This window comes from Stegostoma tigrinum, chromosome 14 (genome assembly GCF_030684315.1).
Source record: "Stegostoma tigrinum isolate sSteTig4 chromosome 14, sSteTig4.hap1, whole genome shotgun sequence".
NCBI classification, from domain to species: domain Eukaryota; kingdom Metazoa; phylum Chordata; class Chondrichthyes; order Orectolobiformes; family Stegostomatidae; genus Stegostoma; species Stegostoma tigrinum.
Window position 1 is genome coordinate 52,710,194 of NC_081367.1, and position 18,278 is coordinate 52,728,471.

General features: G+C 39.5%; 1 protein-coding gene across 17 annotated transcripts in view; it reads right to left on the reverse strand.

The window, feature by feature from the left end:
* LOC125457523 (disks large homolog 1-like) overlaps positions 1 to 18,278 on the reverse strand; it is a 406,012-nt gene that overhangs the window by 292,716 nt on the left and 95,018 nt on the right. Inside the window, exon 1 of one of the 17 annotated variants that reach the window (XM_048541841.2) lies at positions 3,133 to 3,643. The exons of the other annotated variants lie outside the window; for them this stretch is intronic. Within the exon in view, the coding sequence (XP_048397798.1) occupies positions 3,133 to 3,234 (102 nt within the window). The 5' untranslated portion in view covers positions 3,235 to 3,643. Of the gene's footprint in view, positions 1 to 3,132; positions 3,644 to 18,278 lie in introns of those variants that run through there. 17 annotated transcript variants of the gene reach the window in all.

The window sequence follows — 18,278 nt, forward strand, 5'->3', positions numbered from 1 at the left end:
TTATACTTTCTGTCAGTCTTCACAGTAGAATGCACTAATGGCATTCCAAAAATACTAAATAATCAAAGGGCAAAGACTTAAGAAGAATTAAATACAACTGTGACACAAGAAAAAGTACAAGGGAAACTGGGGACTGAAGACCAATAATTCCCTGGACCTGATGGGATGCATTGTAGGTGTTAAAAATGTAGTTATAAAGCTCGTGGATGCACTTGCAGCAATCTGCCAAGAATCTTCAGATTCTGAAGAAGTATAGGAGAATTGAAAAGTTGTTAATCTAACACCATTTTTCAAAAACAAAAAGGGAAGGAGACAGAAAACAGGTAACTATAGGCAAGTATAACATTTGTAGTTGGAAAACTATTCAAGCCTATTATAAAGGGCAGAACAACAGAGCATTTACAAATACAACCTGTAAATCAACACGGCTTCATGAGGATAAAAATCATACCTGATAAATTTAGAGTTATGCCCCTCACCCTTCCATGTTCAAGCGAAAACAATCTAAGTTTGTCCGATCTCTCCTCATAGCTAATACCCTCCAATTCAGGCAACATCCTGGTAAACCGTTGCTGTACCCTTCTCAAGGCCTCCACCTCCTTCTGGTAGTCTGACAACCAGAACTGTACACAATATTGTAAACATGGCCTAACTCAAGTTTTATACAGCTGCAACGTTTCTCATTCATTTTTATACTCTGTGCATCGACCCGTGGAGGCCAACATATCACATGTCTTTTTGGCCACCTTATCCATTTGTAATACTTCTTTCAGGGAAATGTGAACTTGTATGCCTAGATTCCTCTATTGTTGATGTTATGAGGGATTCTGCCATGACTGTATACTTCTCACCTGCATTAAGTCTGCCAAAATACATCACGTCACATTTGGCTAGATTAAATTTCATTTGCCACTTCACCATACAAGTCTCCAGCCTATCTATATCCTCCTGTATCCTCTGACAACTAGCTCAAGTACCAGCCAGGAAGAAATGTATGCCTGATTGTTTCCTAATAACCTGGTGGAAAACTACACAGTAAATCGCACTTGGTTGGCCTCCCTGCTGTCAAAAAGACATGAGTTCAAGCCACCCTCCAGAGATTTGAACAAGTAAACCACACTGCCACCTGTATGCGACTGAGCTGCACCGTTTGAGGTACCTTCTTTCAGATGAGATGTTAAACTAAGATGCCAACTATGTCCATCCTTCAACAAATACCCCCTAAAATAGGGTGGTCTTACAGTCTTAAAGTTTTTGCTATTGATGAAAACGTGATATCTTTTCCTTACCATAACTAATATGAAAAGTGACCATGATGGTGATGAAACTTGCTATGTAACAACAAATACTTCTTTTTTTAAAAAGAAGAAACTGAGCTCAGCTGTGCTATCTTTTACTGTCAAATCACTCACCTGATACATAATCTCAGTTTGTGCTGGCTTTCTAAAGATATACAAACAATCATGTAAACATATGATAGCAACCAGCATCTAAACTGACGAGTTGTATGTTACATTAATTCAACCACTGGCACTTGAAAAAGTGATCCCAGCAAGTATCACATGCAGATTGTAGACTTTTATCAAATGCTCGTAAACACTATACTGGATCTGGATATCTTCAAGCTAAAATGTTCTCTCTTTCTCTCTCTCTCTCTCTCTCTCTCTCTCACACACACACACACACACACACACGCACATACAGCAAAGATTCTTATGGGACATATAAGAAAACATGAGCTTATTAAATAAGTACTCATCTTATCTTGGACAAACCAGTTTCAGCAGTTTCTGCATAGGTGCCAGAATTGGTCATCTCGTTCTAGCAAACAAAACTGATTGAGATACACTGGCCCTGCCATGGCAAGGTTAGGTTTCTTGTGACCTGTACTGTACCTCTACCTCTGGCAGGTATTTATTCTAACTGCAGATTCTGCCTCCTGCAAAGTGTTTTAGGGGTCTTGTCAGACATTAACACACTGAAACAAAGTTGTTTGTCATCTTCACAATATTCCATAAATTGAGTTCTTGGCCACGAATCATGTCATGGAAATAAACAGAATGGGGGCTGGGAGCAAAAGAGGATGAATTTTTTTTATGAAAGGTTCACGAGCATTAATTCACAGACATCTTGTCACTTGGGCCACTGCTGCAGAGTGTGAAAGATATTGAATAGGACAACTACAAAAAAATTAGTTTAAAAAACTTTTGTGCTCTAAGGAGCTAGAGACAGGTTTTTCACAAAATTAAAATATTGGAGAAAACTTTGTTATTTAAATAACAATCTTGAAATAAGACATTTTGAATGGCTTGCAATTTAACAGATTATTTAAAAAACAGAAAGTTGAATCAATGGATGTCTACGTCTTTTGAAACATTACTTAGTCATGCATATTTATTATGCTTGAGAGATTATGGCTGAAAATAAATTTTATCACTTTCTTGCTTAAATAAACTTAGGCTTCTAGATTTTAATTAGCTGACGTCAGAACAAAAAACCCTTCCAACTACAGCATTTTCAGCTGATTAAGTACAACCACACACATGAAAGAAAATAATCAATGACTTCAGGATTTGCTACTGCTTTGCGCTAGATACTGTGAATTACTTGCAAAGACCCCAACCATTTCCGAACATCAGGCTGCCTTTGGTAACATTTTAAAAGCCACGTCTACATCCAAACATCACCGGACATAAAAATAAATATCAAAGATCTCCTCTCTGGTGTAAAGGCTGCACAAATAAAATCCTGAAAAGGACACAATAAAGACTAATACTCAGGCAAGTGAATTTTTCTCCGCTGGGTTTAAAAGGCCAGCCAATTCTACCAGCAACAAGCAGCAACATAAAGGCCTGTTTTAATAGGATTCTCAATGATGAGCAGCAGCTTGTGTGTGTCCCACTTTACATTCAATAGTTTGTTAGGTGCCTGAGCTAAACAGCTGAATGCACCGATATCCCATTGATTGAATTGCAGTATAGAGTGTCAGCACCATTCAAGAGAGATGGCCTTTTATCTACATTCCTAATATTGATATCAGTTCATGCACAGTGAAATGTTTACAAATGCAACATTGATTCTCAATGTATTTTAAAATAACGTATACATGCAGCAATGCTATTTTCAACCCACCTTACATCCAAACATCAGTGATACAGTACTGTTGGTACACGCCACTTTACAGTGACACAGCATTGGGGAGAAACAATCCAAGTTTTTGATGCTAGGAGACATGTTAGTTCCAGGCTAATCAATGACAGATTACAGAGGGACTAAACGGCTCAGTAAGCAACGACTTACAGCCTCTTTCAGCATCTAGTCCCCATCTCTGGCATCCTCACTTCTGACAGCTCCTTGGGTGCACTTGTACACCTCTCAGTACTTTATTTTCTCACTCTCCTCCCCATATCCTCCTAACACAGACACGCACTCAGACACACACAAAAACTCGTGTCCACCTGCCGATGCAGATGCACCATCTGAAAAGACGATTTCACAATAAGCCTGCCATCATTTGGCTGCCTTCACTTCCAAAGGGATCCTTTCTGCCAGGGACTAATTTGTCCAAGGCACAGGGTCTCGGAGGGGTCTGAATGCCAGAGTCAGATGAGCTAAGCACACTGCAGCAGCTCCACCTGCTGCAGTGCAACTAATGTTATCTTCTCCATAGGATAAGAAGCAAGTACAGCAGGCACAAAGGCATGGTATGCTGGTTTGCACGAGAAGGGAGGGGGGAGGGGGGAGCTTGTTGCAGCAAGAAACTCATTACATGCCCTGACAATCATGAACCTGACAGCATCCCTGCAAGGTACTTTCACGTCAAGATCACTGAAGCTGCAAGAATCTGGTGAAACCATAGGTCATCAAAATTAAGACAATGTGTATGTACGGGAAGATCAATAAAATCAAACTGCAGTTTAAGACCTACACCATAGATTAAATTATGATGTGCATAATCCTATTAGAAGACTATTCCTGGTTGTTTCGCTTCTTTGAAAAAAAAATTCAATTGAAATATTTTAACCGAAAGCTTCAAGTCATACTGTTACCATAATAGTGTCACTACCCGCCCCCACAAATAACAGCTTTTTAGATTTCAAAGAATGGTACTAGAAAACCACGTAGAGCAATGAGATTAACAGTGGGGTAGGTACAGTTCAGCTTTTGAACCTACGAGATCCTATTATTATAAGCACACTGCTGTGACTGTGCAAGCTTGATCAAACCCTTGCGGGGGCGGGGGGGGGGGGTGTTATTTTTCGAGTCATCTGTATGCCATCCTCAAACATGTCACAGGACTACCATCCCAGAGCTGGCCAATCAAATCTCACTGCCTTGTTGGACAACGCAAGATGGCACACGTGACCTGTCGTCCAAATTATTTTCCCATGGTTGAGCAGATTACACAAGCAATAACCTGACAAGCAAGCAGAGGGTGGTTATTAAATTTAGTCTGGCATTGTTATTTTTCGAACTTTAATGCATTCTTTCACAAGTGCACACAATTAACTAAGCTGCTATTTGCTGTTCACAATGCCCTAAATCAACTGATCTACAAACACTTTGTTCAAGCCTGTCGTCAAATACAACAAAGTATAAATGGAAACAGGAAGAGGAAGGCCAGGAAGCTGCCACACACAGACTTAACCACTTCACTTAAACCAGTCACATGGCAAGTCAGTCCCCAAGTATTATAACAAGTGGGCTGACAACATGCTGATAAAACAGAAGTGATCCATCTGAATTGTACTCACTATTATCCATCCCATCTTTTGCTTCTATATTTCTACCCAACAGCACATTTTCTCTACAGCTCTTACTTATACAACTAACTACATTAAAGTATATAAATAAAATCCACGTACAACTAGACAGTAAAGCAATGCCCTGGAATGTCCTGAATGTCTGGTACAGACAATATGCTGAAACTTTGCCCAGCAGCAGATTATACCGAATAATAAAAGGAGAGTAAAGTAGAATTTCTTCCTATTATCACAAATCACAGCATTTGGAGCTGGTGTTTTCAGCACCATGGGGTTCAGTCAATTAGTCCTTGGGCAAACCAATAATTCCGTATAGGCGATTGGTCCTACCCATTGACCTTGCTCCACACAGGTCACAGGCCTTAAGTTATGGATGCTCTGCAGAAAAGGCAAATGCATTTGCTTACAAAGCCTTAGCCAATGTTGTATAGATTATCTACTGTCGACTGGAAGGATCCAGAATGGCAAAGATCTAGATTCATGGTGATCTTTACTTGAAGAAAGGTTATCAGCCTGACATATTAATTCAGTTTTGCTTCACAGATGCTTCCTGATCCATTGAGTTTTTACAGCTTCTTTTATTCCTGTTTCAGACTTCCACCGTCTCCTGTATTTTTGCTTTTGTCTTCACCTTGACAAACAAAAAGCACATTTCAAGTGGCTTGGGTGATCCCTGAAATTCTATTTTGATGATCGGTGACTTCCTTTGAGCGAGTGAGTGTACCTGGATATATTGCACTTTTAAATCAGTCCGACAACACCACACAACCAGCCCAGCTCTTCCCCCCACCCACTGCATCCCAAAACCAGTCCAACCTGTCTCTGCCTCCCTAACCGGTTCTTCCTCTCACCCATCCCTTCCTCCCACCCCAAGCCGCACCCCCATCTACCTACTAACCTCATCCCACCTCCTTGACCTGTCCGTCTTCCCTGGACTGACCTATCCCCTCCCTACCTCCCCACCTATACTCTCTCCACCTATCTTCTTTACTCTCCATCTTCGGTCCGCCTCCCCCTCTCTCCCTATTTATTCCAGTTCCCTCTCCGATGAAGGGTCTAGGCCCGAAACGTCAGCTTTTGTGCTCCTGAGATGCTGCTTGACCTGCTGTGTTCATCCAGCCTCACATTTTATTATCTTGGAATTCTCCAGCATCTGCAGTTCCCATTATCTCTGACAACAATGTGTGTTGCCTGCTCATACTGAACTGATTTTGTTTTCCCCAAGAAGGTGGGAAGGGGTGGATTGGTATAAAAACAAAGTTGAACAGAGTAACCTAGCACGCTCTCTCACCATTGGGACCTTCTACCCACGGTATGCCTCTTGCTGATGAGGTCATTCCTGCTTCCCTTCATTCACAGACGTCAATACCATTAATTGATCCTCCATGCATGTAGAGCTGAAAAGCCTTGGCTCAGACATTGGCAGCAATTTTGGCTTGGTTTCCTGCAAGTGGGGCAGGAAGAGAAGCTGCTATTAAACAACAACAACAAAACCCTGCAAGGTTTGGAAAGTCTTTCTAGGCTAAAACAAAGAAACCAGGTGACTTTGGATTATGTTGGCTATAAATTGCTGGCCAAAAAAAAAGTGTGCAGATCCTGTCAATCACAGACAAAAGGAGAGTAAAAATAAATATAATTACAAATTCTTCTCCTATCTTAAGCTCTGAGACCAGTGAGATTTTGTTCAATATACCCTTTCCCTTTTCTCACAAAAGCATGCACCATAGAAAGAAAGAAAAAGGAAGTCAGTAGCAATTATAAATTTCTTAGAAATGACATTGGTCATAGTTTAAGGGTCTGGTAAATCACATGTCCAATTGGAAGACTTAATTAACTCATCTTGGTGCAATTCTTTTCCTAGGAGTGGGAAAGCAGATAGCTTAGAATCAAAAGTGCAGCTTTTTTTTTTTTCCAAATTGTGCTTGGAGAATTAGTCCAGACAAAGTCAGAGTTTCTTTCTGGACATGAGAGTTTTCTGACAGAGGCTAGAGGGAGGCATTCCAGAGCCCCTATTCTCATGAAGTTAAGACAGCAATTGAACTGTATGCATGAGCAATTTAACAAGGTCAAGTTCCAATCATGTGTCAGGGTGGTTTCGGTTAAGCCATTCAGAGCAATGATGTTCTTTGATTGCTTTTATCAAAATGAGAGAGGTGAGGAGATGCAGATGGCTCCTCGTGTAGCTAACTGGAATGCCATTACCATCTAGGTATCATCTAGTAACAGATTTTCAATTTCTTTGCATCATGGTCTTTATGCAAGTCAAAGTCTCTAGGCAGCTTATGCTCATAATTAACAGCAGGCCAAGTCTCCATAGTTAAAGGTGGCGCAAACAGCCCAGTTACTTGTGACTTACATAAAGGTCTGGGCAGCTCCAGCCAACTCTCGTGATTATAGCAGCCATCTTAAGAATCCGACAGCAGGGTGACTAGTTCTTTAAAAGTATGATTTAAACAGGAGAAATATGAAGTAAACACAGATTTACTCCAAAAATAATTCCTATATTCATGTTCTCAGACTATTATGATAGAAAGAAAACACACACTGGGCTTTTAAATGGGATGGACTGAGATAAATGAGCAGAGTTCTTCCAGAGGGAGTGAAAGTGCGGCAAGTTGCATGCAGCATGTTTCAATTTAAAACTAGGATCAGCTACATGTGAGTTTCTTCAGGAATATTTCATGAAAGACAAAAGGAGGCCGGTTAGCTCAGTTGGCTGGAGGCCGTTTGCGATTTAGCATGATGCCAACAACATGGATTCGATTGCCACACAAGCAGAGGTTACCACGAAGGACACTCCTTGACCTTGTCCCCCACCTTCAAATCCATTTTGGTCCTTATGAGCACCAAATGCTGTACCATTTAGGAACATAGGAACATAGGAAACAAGAGCAGGAGTGGGCTGATCATCCAAATTTGCATCCTACTCCTGCTTTCATCCCATATCCTTTGATCGCTTTAGCCCAAAGAACTGAATCTATATATTTTGAAAAGTAGTTGTTTTGCCCTTGACTGCTTTCCATGGCAAAGAATTCCACACATTCAGCACTCTTTGGGTGAAGAAATTTCTCATCTCATTCACCACAGAACGCTTCAGAAAACGTTAAAACAACCACGTTCAATTCAAAGACAAAGAGGTTTGAAGTTTCAAATCAACAAATGATAATTTGCAGCAATCATCCAGCAGTGCTGGAAGAAATTCATATGCAGCACTTTGCAGAAAAAAAGAACATAACACGAAGAAACAAAATGCGATACCAATGGACTACCTAGTGAATGGAATAAGGTTCCTCCTTAAAAGTCACTCAAGCAATTATCAGAGGGTCAGGATTGTGTCCTCAGACAAGTACCTCATACCTTACGATCATAAGATGCTAATCTAGAACCAGTGAACATAGGCACTTTCACTACAGAAAGGAGAAGGAAGCGATTTAATTTAAAGCGCACACGCGAATAAACAAAAACTGCTATCTCAAAAATCAAATCTAAGGAGCACAGATATGCCTAACAGGGTACTGTAGAAGTACATTATCATTGTGCAAAAGATTAGAATCACTCAAGTTTTTAAAACCACGAATGCTCTTGAAATAAGGTAGTTATGACCAGGAAGCACAACTGCAAGGGAAATCTGCAGTATAAAACGTGGTACACTTCGACCTACACATGAGAATTGGAAGAGGAAACTGTATGATTAATTCAGTTGCCCAATTTCCTGGTTGCTGAAAAGTATTTTTTGGAAGAACTAGGTTACAGATTTCAGAACCATGGACAGCACACTACTTTGACAGCTCTATTATTGATTACAGACGTAAATTACAAAGCTTCTGCCCAAATCTCTTCAGGCAAATGGATGTGAAACTAGTGCAGGAGATGTGGGATGAAGTAACCAAAAACCTGTCAGAAAAGAACTGTAAAGATAACTTTCAAGAAGGAGGCAAACAGTAATTGACAGAATTCGATTGCACAAGACAGCATAAAACCTAGCCACTTAGCCAAAAATGCGTAGTCGCAAAATTTGCTGCTATCACAAGGAGCAATAGAAAATTAAGTTGAGATGAGAATGGGGGACTGTTCAAAGGGAAAAAAGACACGTTAAAGCAGCTGGACAAAAGGTCAGCATTTGGCGTTTAAATGTTGGAAAATGTTAACTAGTTCACTGACAGAAAGAACAGAAAAGATTTTTTTACTTTGTTCAGGGGATATGAGCGTACACAGCTGGGCCAACATTTAATACCCATTCCCAATTCTCTGGAGATGTTCATGATAAGCTGTGTCTTGAACCACTGCAGTCCTTGACGTGTAGAGACATTCCGTGCTGATAGGAAGGTGAGTTGCAGGATTGAGAGAGAAATTGCAGACCTCTGGGTACAAGCTTTGGAGAACTGGGAGCCAATACATGCCAAAGTCAGAAAGGATGAATACACACAACATTGTTGTATCGGATATGGGCAGTATGTTTTGCATTAACTGAACTTCCGAGAATTAAGAATTAAGTTTAGCAAAAGTATTGAAATAGTATGATGTGCCAAATATATGCGCAAATGATTTGGTTGAAGATAACTGAAGTAGAGGCAAAGCCAGGCAATGTTATGGAGGTGTAAAAATAGCAAATCTTAGCACTGGAGGTAATAATTCACCCCATGCTGCACTCTTGCTGGTTTCCAATGCTTTCTGCAGTTACAATCCATTAGTTTCACTTTGCTCATTTCAGAGATACTTTGTCAGTCTCCAATGAAATCGATATATAGGCACGAACAAAAGAAGCTAACAGCAATACTCCACTCCTCTGGTCAATGCATGTAGAGATGTATAACACTGATAGTCAATAAGCACTACTCTAAGACATGATACTTGGCACGAAAACTTCTTAATAAATGCTCCTGAACACTCTGGTTCCCAAATAGCAGAATTACTGGTTCATGCCAACTGCATCAGAAAAAGAAATGACAGTACAGCCCATTGACCCCAGGAAACATAGCAACTTTCACTTTCATGCATATTTCCTCATGCTCTGAAGGGTCACAGGGCTTGAAATGTTAACTGTTTTCTCTCCACAGATGCAACCAGACCTGCTGACTTTCTCCAATTTGTTTTAAGGTATTTAACATCCACAGTTTTGTTTTATTTTCTCATGTGTTGTTTAGCCTAAACAACTTTTTTTAAAATACAAAGATTCAAAACATACAGAATTTTAAAAAACTTGCAATGAAAGCACCAGTCATCATCATAGAACATCCCAAGGCACTTTTCAAAATGAAGTTATTGTCCTAATTGAAGACTACAGAACAATAAATCTGTGAAATGATTTATATAAATTACCTGAAAACCTGTTCTGGGATACATGGGAATATCGGAGCATATGTTTCGTGATACAAAGTTGTAACATTATGCAAGCCAAGCTGTGTAAAAGACACAATACATGTCAGTTCAATGAAGAATCGCATAATTCAACAATTGTGAATGAGGCCAATGAAAATCTCACCAGCAACACTTTCAAGTTCAGCCGGCTTTTTGTTCAAGCACTCTCAGTATCAATGTTGCACATTTGTCACTGCTGTACACGCGAGGCAAAGTGCTTACTGTGATGTAGATTGGTCCTGGGCTCAACTGATTGAATTCAAAGTCTACCACAGACCATCACAATTTAATTTAAAAGCAAGGGACAAGTATTTCTCAAGACAAAGGAGAAATGGTGTGAAATTCTGCAGATGTACGATTAGCACATGGTCGCTATAGGGTGTTTCTGATCGTAAGATTGTGTCACTCAACCTTGCTGGTCACAATTATACTCACTTCTTTATGGTCATGGGTCTGAACTAATCTTTATGTGTCATCCTTCAATGTGATTCATAATACAATCAACACAAGTTTCAGGTTTTGAAATAAATAAAGTATGTCTACTATGTGCAACAATGAGATTAACTGCACAATCATTGATAAACATTCTTATTTGATTAGTAAACAAACACATTACTTCCCCTTGGACTATACTGAACCAAGCCCTTCCATGCTCCCCTACAGTTGTTAAGCTTCCAAAATGACTTAAGATTTGGTTGGGACATGCATCATAACTCTCCATGTGGCAGTGGATTGCATATTCTACAGCCTTTGGATGAAATGCTCACCCAGTCATATCTTCTCTCTTCAAAATTCTTGTGCGAAAGCTATTCCTTAGGATATACAACATCCTTCAGATCGGTTAGGTGGACAGAAAAACACACTGTTCTAATGTATCAGTCTTGTACAGCTTTGTGTCATGTGTTCAATTCCTTCCTTTTCCAGTGTTCAATTCCTTCCTTTAAGGCTGCCCAAGTTATGGTTTTCTGACTCATCCCCACAGACAGCAACAAAAAAAAACAAAAATTGCCTCAAGTGGTCCCTACTCAGAACGTGCTTTTTTGAACAAGTCTTGTTTCCATCCCTCGTCTAGCTGGAATCGCGGGGCAATGGGAACTGCTCATCTCAAATGCTTTATGATATGTGAACTGCCTTCCAATAGATTCCATTGTCTCCTTACCCATCTCCCTGATTATATCAAATCAGTGGATACCATCGCTCCCTCACCAACTTTGGAGCCATTGCTGCAGTGAGCAAATTTTTTTTGTTTTGAGTGAGATTAGTTTTAGTTTAATATTTGAAAACTCTCCTTTCTGGTCCTGGGACCAACAGTCTACTTGTTAAATAGAATCCCTTTTCCCAAAGCTGGGATATTCCCTGGTGAAAACCATCCAGGAAGGCGTAATTTTTGCTGCATCAGCTCTCAGTAATTACTGTGTGCTTCACTACATAATCATGGAAGTCTTTCATGGGAAAGGTGGGTGCAATCACCTTTACAGCAACTACAACATATTGATATATCAATGAGAACTTTCACCATGTCAGGATGAGGCTTTCTATGGTGTACATTCAACCCGCATACACAGTCTCCTGGTGTTTTGGAGAACACTTAAAATTTCACTTTTGCTTTGGTTTTGCAAACTAATAAGTAACATCCATATACAGGTGAAGGTATACTTTGTGATGAGCGACTTGTCCTGTGAGGTACCCAGTCTCTGCCAACACTAGTGCCACCAAGTTACTACAAAAGATCAATTAAGCTTCTAGTCAATGATACTGAAGTTAAAAAGGTCATGGAAGATAGCTTTTTGTTTTCCCTTTTTATCAGAGATAGAAATGATTTAGCGCTAAGGTAACGCAAACGCTATCTGCCACTTTCTCAGCCCTACCATGGACCAGCACAGACAAAACTACAAGACATGGGAAAACCCACAAAAATTGATTTCCATCTAAGACTCTCAAATTAGTTATTAGAATATCCACTTTCCTCAATACTCCAGATTTTTAAAATTCCACAGGCTATATACAAATTGAAAACATTGGCTAACTGAAGAGTTTCCCACAGTGAATGAAATTTATAGAATTACATTTTATGAAAGAAATGTTGCAACAAATATAAAATTAAGAGGACACCACAAAAATAGTCTTTAATTACTTTGAACTATGCTAAATTTTCACCCTAGAAAGTACTTTGTGATTTCAAAAGGAAAGCTGTGTTCTGCTTGCTCTAAGCCCCAGAGGGGGTGTGAAAAGTTCAGAAAGAACATGAAAAGGTAAATTCAGAACTACTGAATGATTAAACGGAAAGAACTTTACATTATCAGCATATGTAATAATCAACTGCAATCTATATAGCTAAAAGAAAGAGGGAATAATATACTAAGAAAAAAAGAAAGACTTGCAATTAAATATAGCTTTTAACAACTGTCAGACTCACTTTAAGCATGTCAATGCCAATAAAGGTATCACTTCAACAAATAACAGATAGAGGCATTTGATCATATAACCATGTGAACCCAGCTAAAAGAATGCAGAGCAAAGTCCTTAAGTTCAGTGTAGCTGGAAATTTAAACGGCTACTTTGCATGTCAATTTGAAAAACCTCCAAACATGCTCTGGGCATCGCAAACATCATTTCACTCAACAAGCGCAGAGTTCCAAGAGGCATATCATCTTTCAATGATCAAAGTTGTACATATGAGTACCCAGTGATCTCGCTGCTGCAAGATCGTCTTAAAAGAACGCACATAAGAGTTTCAAAAGCTGTCAACCATTTTACTGACTGGTACAGTCAAAGTTATCTGACATAGTGTTTTGTTGAAATGACAGATCTTCCATGATTCAGGAAGGGCTTGACCCTCAAAGTATTCAGTGTAGCAAAGTAATGTTAGAAAAAGTTATAACTTGAAAAGCTTACTTCAAACAAAAATTCCCCATCATTCAAGTAAATAATTCTAGTAAATGACTGATGCTATCAGCAGACACTTAACTACGTTCAAGCACATGTCACGTATATTATAAAATTAATTTCTTTTACTTCCATATGTAAATATAGCACACTCCAAAATCATGCTCACAAAATCCTCTGGTTGTAATGTTCTCTCAGTCTAGAGCTCAATACTAATAGAACATAGAACATTACAGCACAGCACAGGCCCTTCGGCCCTCGATGTTGTGCCGACCTGTCATACCAATCTGAAGCCCATCTAACCTACACTATTCCATGTACGTCCATATGCTTGCCCAATGACGACTTAAGTGTACCTAAAGTTGGCGAATCTACTACCGTTGCAGGCAAAGCGTTCCATTCCCTTACTACGCTCTGAGTAAAGAAACTACCTCTGACATCTGTCCTATATCTTTCACCCCTCAATTTAAAGCTATGCCCCCTCATGTTCGCCGTCACCATCCTAGGAAAAAGGCTCTCCCTATCCACCCTATCTAACCCTCTGATTATTTTGTGTTTCAATTAAGTCACCTCTCAACCTTCTCTCTAACGAAAACAGCCTCAAGTCCCTCAGCCTTTCCTCGTAAGACCTTCCCTCCATACCAGGCAACATCCTAGTAAATCTCCTCTGCACCCTTTCCAAAGCGCCCACATCCTTTTTATAATGCGGTGACCAGAACTGTACACAATACTCCAAGTGCGGCCGCACCAGAGTTTTGTACAATTTCACCATAACCTCTTGGTTCCGGAACTCGATTCCTCTACTAATAAAAGCTAAAACACTGTATGCCTTCTTAACAGACCTGTCAACCTGGGTGGCAACTTTCAAGGATCTGTGTACACGTACACCGAGATCTCTCTGCTCATCTACACTACTAAGAATCTTACCATTAGTCCTGTACTTTGCCTTCTGGTTACTCCTACCAAAGTAAATCACCTCACACTTGTCTGCATTAAACTTCCATTTGCCACCTCTCAGCCCAGCTCTGCAGCTTATCTATGTCTCTCTGCAACCTACAGCATCCTTCGTCACTATCCACAACTCCACCGACCTTAGTGTCGTCTGCAAATTTACTAACCCATCCTTCTACGCCCTCATCCAGGTCATTTATAAAAATGACAAACAGCAGTGGACCCAACACCGACCCTTGCGGTACACCACTAGTAACTGGTCTGCGGGATGAACATTTCCCATCAACTATCACCCTCTGTCTTCTTTCAGCAAGCCAATTTCCAATCCAAACTGCTATATCTCCCACAATTCCATTCCTCCACATTTTGTACAATAGCCTACTGTGGGGAACCTTATTGAACGCCTTGCTGAAATCCATATACACCACATCAACCGGTTTACTCTCATCTACCCGTTTGGTCACCTTCTCAAAGAACTATAATGTTATACAATCAGGCTGGAAATCACCTGGGGTGCAAATCAACTGTCAAGCATGTCTTTAAATTGAATGTTGATGATTTGATTCTTTCCTTTACTTCTTTATTCAAGGAGGTAAAATTAAAATATAAGAGAAAACAAATAGTGTGGAAAAATACAATTATTAGCTATGTATAGGATTGGGAAAAAATAAGGTAAAAGATGCCTAAGAGATCATAACATTCTTCTTTCACATTTATTGTACTTCACAAACAAAGTCTGCATATTTTCTGATGCATTTGCCTATATTGAGAGAACTAAACATGAAAAATATTTCATTTGTTCCGTGCATTTTCGATGCAAATGTACTTTATACATGCAAGACTCTCTCTGTCAGAATAGATTGTATAAGTACATTTCAGATTGTGGTTCTACAGATATATGCTGGTTGATTAAAATTTTACATCACAACAAATATACTGATTCAAGGCAATACAAATAAAAATATTCCACTTTAAGCCACTAAGAATATAATACGGTGAGGAAGTAAAAATGAAATCACCTGCCGTATTCTTAGGCACCACTACCACACTTCTAAAAGATCAAACCTTTTAAGCTGAAGTACAGTTTATATTAATTCACTGCTGCTTAAAATGACAGTGATAATTGATCACTAATGCTATAATCTACAATGGGTCAGCTGTGGCTCTTCTGGTAATGTTCTTGTTTGAATCTTAATGTGATGGTTCAAGTTCCACTCCAGTGCTTAAGCAACAAAATCAAAGTTGATATTTTAGTGCAACTTTGTGGAAGTGCTGTATTATTGAAATGCACTCTTTCATGCAAGATGATAAATAGAGGCCTTGCTTTCTCTCCTAGATGGCCATTAAAAAATCCATGGCACAATTTTGAAAGATATGCAGGATTTTTTTCCAGTGTGTAGGCCAATGCTCACCACTCAATCAAAACTACAAAACCACACTGTTATTAAAATCAATGTTCATGGGAGCTTGCAATGCATAAGTTGTTTGTCAGGTTTCCTATCTCACAAGAACCACTATTCAAAACGTATTTTGCTACCTGTAGAGTACTTTAGGATGCCCAGAAGTTGTGAAAGGTACTATATAAATGCAAGTCTATGTATAAAATAGATCTGCAATTGGAGCATTTAAAGGTCCATGGGTCATATTCTCCAGGTGACCGCATTCACATGTCCATATAAGGAGTGTTATGCAGTCAAACCGAATTTATACAGTTGAATTAAATACAACAGATTAAACTGCTCAATTTCAAATATTAGAATTAAACTATTAAAAACTCAGTATCACGTATACTACTTCTTTGAAATTAGAACATAGAATATAGAACATAGAACAATACAGCGCAGAACAGGCCCATCGGCCCTTGATGTTGCACTGACCTATGAACTAATCTAAGCCCCTCCCCCTACACTACCCATCATTATCCATATGCTTATCCAAGGACTGTTTAAATGCCCCTAATGTGGCTGAGTTAACTACATTGCTTTTGACAGATCAAAAGTCTGAACTAAAAACAGAGCTGAGCCTACCACCTATCATTTAACCAAAGCTAAGTGGCAAAACGCTCCAGATAATAATAACAAATACAATGCACATTTGCATTGAGACAGAAACTTAAGTGACAACTCCCAAGAATACTGGAAGCTAAGGTCTGGGAGAGTGGATTTCAGGATCACTGCAGGCTGGAATTACAAGGGTTGGGATGGGGTCCAATAGAAATCGACCAGGGAAGATAAGAAAAGCTGGCATGGGAGAAGTGCCTGTAACATGGAGAAACACTCTGGATACCAATAAAACTCAGTTCCTTACTTTACAAAATGAGAAGAAATTTGGGGTGAGAACTCATTTCAGTGTAGCAACAGTCAGCATTTTCCGAGATCTCTGGTATGTATCAGTTTCATGAGCAGCATGTAGCCAAGAAGCAAAACCAAAATTTTCAACCATTCTCTTTCAGCAGCAGAGGTGTCAGGATAGAGGTGGGGGTAATAGGCTAGCTACACAAACAGTTGAGAACGTAAACCCAAACAAAGTTTCACAATATAAAAACTTAAGATCAGCAAATAAGAATTAAATGAGTTAATTACTAATTAAAACAATTTACAGGCTGCCTGATAGCAGCAAATACTCAACTGAGGGGAAGGGAACCAGCAAACCCTACTTTGCCTTATCTACAATGATTCTAGTTCATTTTGTTCCTTGTTACCTTTGTCTTCTGAGCATAAATACTTTATTGCAAAGTTGACTGCATCCCAAGAACTGAGGGGAGAAGATGAACAAAATCCAATATCAGAATTCAAAAACAAAAGTTCGGAGTTCCCAGAGAGGTTGAAAACAAATAGTTCCTAGAGAAGAATAAAATGGACAGACTTAAAAGGGTCCCAGCCTGAAACGTCAAACTTTCCTGCTCCTCTGACGCTGCTTGGCCTGCTGTGTTCATCCAGCTTCACAGTGTAATCTCAGACTTAAATATCAGTCAGTTATGTGGTTATGTTTATTAATACGTTATGCATTGTACATTTGGCTTGCATGCAAAAACAGCTGGGGAAGTAGGACTAAAACCAAACTAACAATTTTTCATTTTAACAGTTTATTCTCAATTACTGACTAGAAAAGAAATTAGCGAATAGATTAGTAGCATGCTTTTAACCTTCCAACTATTAGTTTGTAATTAGCAATTTTTCCCTAATTTGACATGACAGAAATGCTACCCAAATAGAACTGAACCAAATGCATTTGACAGATGGCATTCTTGATTTACATTTAAAGATACAAGACTAGAAAAACTGACTTAATTTCAGTGTTGCATTTATACTAACTTTTGTCTATAAGCAATGGACTCGGACAATCTTACAATTTATTGGGCAAGGGAATCTCTAAAATACTGTTGGCTTATTTTCTGCCAATGCAGTAGAGGGCAGTGTAAATCCACTGCCAAACCATCACATACCTCGACCATAAACATGAAAGAAATACCAAACTAGAGTTCCAGTATTATGACAAATCATTGGCAAATTGCAGGGACAATCTGCCAAGTCACAAAAACTCACGACTTTGAACAAATTTGTATTTCTGGTTTTACTCTCACTTCACAGCAAAATCAATTTGGTTTAAGGTTGTTATTGGAAAAGGATAAGGATGAGCCAGGGATAAAAAGCTCAAACTGTAAAGCACTAATTTCACTACGTGGATACAATTTGGCCCATGTGGACAGGGAGCAGCTGGTTGCAGGCAGAACCATGTCAGAGCAGTGGGCAGCACTCAAAGACTAAACAGTGAGATTATAGGGCATGAGAGGACAACAAAGTGTGTAGTATGAACACTGCAGGCAAAGCAGGTGGAGACCCATCTTCTCCTCTATCCATCTCCCCCTCTCTCCCTATTTATTTTCAGAATCTTCTCCCCCCTCCCCCTTTTCTGATGAAAGGTCTAGGCCCGAAACATCAGCATTTGTGCTCCTGGGATGCTGCTTGCCCTGCTGTGTTCATCCAACTTCACACTTTGTCATCTCCGATGCTCCAGCATCTGCAGTTGCCATTATCTCAGATTATAGGGCATGTGTCCCTCTAAAGGGAAAAAAGATGAGACTAAAGGTAGAGGACTCTGGATGTTATAGGATTAGTCAGCAAGGGAATTAAGGGTTATGGAGGTAAAGCAAGAAAATGGGAGTTGTTGATCAGTCATCTTCACATTGAATGGCAGAGCAGCCTCGATGAGACAAAATGCCTACTTTTGTTCCTTTGTCTTATCATCTGCCAAGGTGAAGAAAAAAGACAAATGGATGGCAGATACTGGGGGCTCATTGCAGCTAGATCCCTACATGTA